Genomic DNA, 3,945 nt, shown 5'->3' with positions numbered 1-3,945 from the left:
CCCGCACGATCGGCGAGTCTCGCCAAGGATTCGCAGAGCGAGACGAGATCCCCGCGAATTCCGAGACTCGGACGGGACGCGCCGCCAGGACCAGAGCAGGACTCGCAGCCTCGGAAGTCGCGGATCGCGCGTCTCCGTTTTATATCTAAGAAACATTAATATAGAATATATTATCATGTAGTTTATGTAAGGTATACGGTCGGACACTTACGATCTACGGAAAAAATTCAACAGTTAAAAGATTTTAACAACTATCTCGTGATTGGCGGAAGGAAGTGCGCGCATCTTCCTCTGACGATTCATTGTCTCTCGTTTTTTCATTTTATTTTATTTTTTCCTCTTTTTCCATCAATTTTTTCTTCTCGTCCCTCCTCGCGCCTGCGTCTCTCCGAGACACTTGAGCAAAAGCAAAATCGGACCAATTTTTGGGAATCTGAGAACGCGCGCACTTCCGGTCGCGAGTCACGCTCTTCGAGCTCTCTCTTAAAACTTTACTTTTTTTTTGGCACGCACTGTTTCGTAATGGTGGCACAACATTTATAATTTAATGGAGTGTGCAATTATTCGAATAAATCTCGGAGGCTGGACCGTCGCGCCGGCGGCAGCCATCTTATGTATGTCCCGTACAATAAGACGTAATAATTAGTTAATTATCAACAAACAGTCTTGACGCGCCGTCGAGACTCAACCTTCTCCTGGTTGGTTGGATATTTTCTAAATACTGACTTCCTCTTAAGAATCCTGAACAGCGACAGTGGCTGCTGCTGCCAGATAAATATTTCATATTTAGCTCGATTTACAGGTAAATCGAATCTCGACGGCGTGACTTTAGGCTATGCAATAAAGAGCATCGGGAGCTGTGCGTTGTAAATAATGTATAAAAATCACGAAATCCGCGACACCTCAGAATAAAGGCATTGTAAATATAAAATATCATTCGAATACAATATATATCAAAAGCAAGAAAGAATATATATATATATATACTATACATATGGATATACGTATACATATATAGATAAATAGGCGTTCTGAGAAAATGATCGTTTTGCCAATCATTCAATCTGTTCGTGTTCTTTTTGTTACCGGTTAGACTCCGCTTAGACGACTAGTCATCAATTTAATGTTCGGTTGATCGACTAGAATCAAATACGATACATTAAAAATTGACACACATTTATTTATGTATATTGTTTAATCGCTTAACGTTATTATCGCCGAAGGACACAGGGACGGCCCCGCTAAAAAAAATCCTGTTATCCGTTACCTTTGGTATACCCAATACCCAAATACTCACAGTGGACAATATATTTATCCATCTGCGTTATACCTTTCTGTACTTTTTGTCTGCTAACTATAGTAGAACAATGGCGATCATCAATGGCAAGAATAGTAGCGATCAAACGAGAGAGGACGAAAAGGGAGGCCATAGCGATTAATGATTTTACAAAATAGCACCTTTCCTATCCACCAGAATCTCCGTTTCAAACTTTGACTATCAATTATTTTCATTTTTTTTCTCTTTTCTTTTGCCAATTTTTTGGATTCATTCACATCGAATCAGTCTTAGAGTTGCACAGCATCGTTGCCTATCGATTAAAATTATACTAATTTTGTCATCACAATTTTTTTGGCACCAATTATAATTACATTCTTAAATTACTAATATGCCTTCGCGTTGATTCTTCATCTTTTTAGAGAAACTTCACGTTCCGAGGCATAATTACCTCGATGATTAAATTTTGACAGCCGAGCTCAACATTGAGATCGCAATAAACTCGAAAAATTTCTTGAATTTTCTTCATTTCGCGAATCCGTAATGCTAAAATTTCGATAAATATTATTCTAAGTCTTTTGACATTATATGAGAATATCGGAGACTCTGGCAATTCAGTTCGTATTCGCAGTCTGTGTGGCCGCGTTTATCAATGACGGCCGAGAAAACGTCGAGCAGTTTGAAATACTTTTTTTGGTTCAGTCTTTCGCTAATCCAGTCTACAGTCTAGCACCATCACGCAGCTTGATTTTACTTAATCTTTTTTTTTCTTTTTCATTCTTCTCTCTCACTGTTATCTCTTACGCACGAATTAATTGGCTTACACTAATTAAAAATTTCCTCTCACAATACGACGAATCAAGTTAAATGATCAAGGAGCGCATGCATCAGCTAAACGTGCCTAAATTTATTTACCTAAACATAGCTAAACGTACCTATATATATATATATTGGGTAAGGACATACCTATTCTGTGTTAGAGGATCAGAGACGCTGCTGTTTTGACCTATTTATATTTACACGAGAGCCAATGCACGAGTTCATAAAAGTCTATCGACTTGGCATCGATATCTCTTGGAATTAGAAAAGTGTCAAAGAAGCGACACACGGGACACACGCGATAATTACAAAGAAACCATTTAAAATTCGTTTTTCGTAAAAATGAGAAACAAAAAATGATTTTCGATGTTTCTTCGACCTCTGACCCATTCGTTCACCCGGAAGACACGAGGCTCTCGAATTCCGAGCAGGACGAAGACGTCCTCGTACCGTTCGGGATATCGCAAAATCTTCCCTAACATTCTGCTATAATCTAAATCGCTTATTGACGAAGTTAGGACGTGTAAAACTGTTCGACGAAGCTTCGCTCGCGGCCATCGGGACCTTCCGAAAGCTTCATCGCCATCCGGGAAATGGTCTCGGCTCCCGCGCTGACGATGCTCTTCGTTAGTTCGGCAACTCCGAGGTCGAGGACGGCGAGGATGCTGGACTCTGGACCACGGAGGGCATGTCTCTGATCGTCGGGGCCATCAGCATCCCACGTGGACTGAAGGTGTCGCAGTAGAGATTCTCTTTTTTGTGAACTCGCCTCACGTGGCTTCGTAGATTGTCGCGTCGCGCACTTCTGTACGCGCAGTGTGGACACAGATGAGGCTTCTCTCCGGTGTGCATGCGACGATGCTGGATCAGCTGAAAGAGGAGAAGAGTCTCCTTTTCGAATTCTTCCTTTCTCCAAGGACTGGACACCGGGAAACGTACCTTCTTCAGTTGGACGGTCCTGAAGATGCATATATCGCAACAGAAGTACCGGTCGTCGCGGTGCCTCCTCATGTGGCGACTCAGGTCGACTTCCGATGATCTGTCGGCTCCGCAAACGGCGCAGCTGACTCTAGTTTCCGGTGCCGCCCCTTTTGCATGTGCCCTAAGGTGTCTCTGGAAGGCCTTCTCGATGGTGCACGCGTACGAGCACAATGAACAACGGTACTCCTCCCTCTCGTATCTGGAAGTGCACATTTTTTAATAAGAAACTTCCGGGAAAATTCGTTAAAAGACTTGGTCTTGGACACTTGGTCGCCGTATGGAGAAAAGACTGAGTACCTATACCTGACGCGCTGCAGGGCCAGGCTGCGTTTCTTCCCCGTTGGCGCAATCCCCTGAGCCACGTGACTCGCCACGTGAGTCTCCATCTCGCACCTGCTTCTCGTGGTGAAGTCGCACCCCGAGGAGGGACACCTTCTAGCTTCGCCCGTCTCAGTTCCCAAGAGGCTGGGATGACAGTCCGCCATGTGCTTCCTTAGAGCTGGTCTGGTGGGAGCGATCAGATCGCAAGAGCCACAGGAATAGCCGCGATGAACGCCAGCGTTAGGGCTGCTGCCTCTCGACCTGGGCAGGTGTACCACACGGTTATATAATATTCAACTGACTAGGACAATTAAAGAGCCCAATTACTTTTCAGTGTAAGAAGAGTGATTGCTCTCCGAGTCGCTGTCCGACGGCATGTTAGGAATCTCCGAGGCTTCCAGAGCCGCAGTCGCTGCCGAGAGTCGGCCGAGCATCGCCGTGTATGCACCAAGTACCCATCCATTCAGAACCGGAGTCACAGTTTCCTCCTGTGCATTTAATTAAATAGTCAGTTTGACAAAGACGTATCGATCACGTACTGTTGGGGG

General features: G+C 44.2%; 1 protein-coding gene across 3 annotated transcripts in view; it reads right to left on the bottom strand.

Moving 5' to 3' along the window:
- Positions 1–495: 495 nt before the first annotated feature.
- The window catches only part of LOC107273850 (zinc finger and SCAN domain-containing protein 10), a 5,725-nt gene continuing 2,275 nt past the window's right edge, over positions 496–3,945 (bottom strand). For 2 of the 3 annotated variants that reach the window (XM_015752454.2, XM_015752427.1), the window contains exons 3-6: positions 3,725–3,885; positions 3,374–3,658; positions 3,035–3,275; positions 496–2,965 (exon numbers count right to left, since the gene is read on the bottom strand). In XM_015752454.2, the coding sequence (XP_015607940.1) occupies positions 2,723–2,965; positions 3,035–3,275; positions 3,374–3,658; positions 3,725–3,885 (930 nt within the window). In that variant the 3' untranslated portion in view covers positions 496–2,722. The remainder of the gene's footprint in view (positions 2,966–3,034; positions 3,276–3,373; positions 3,659–3,724; positions 3,886–3,945) is intronic. The other variant, XM_015752437.1, reaches the window with a different exon arrangement.

Source organism: Cephus cinctus, unplaced genomic scaffold (assembly GCF_000341935.2).
Source record: "Cephus cinctus unplaced genomic scaffold, Ccin1 Ccin1_scaffold0091, whole genome shotgun sequence".
NCBI classification, from domain to species: Eukaryota; Metazoa; Arthropoda; class Insecta; order Hymenoptera; family Cephidae; genus Cephus; species Cephus cinctus.
The sequence above is the reverse complement of the archived record's forward strand: the minus strand, read 5'-3'. Positions and strand labels throughout refer to the sequence as shown.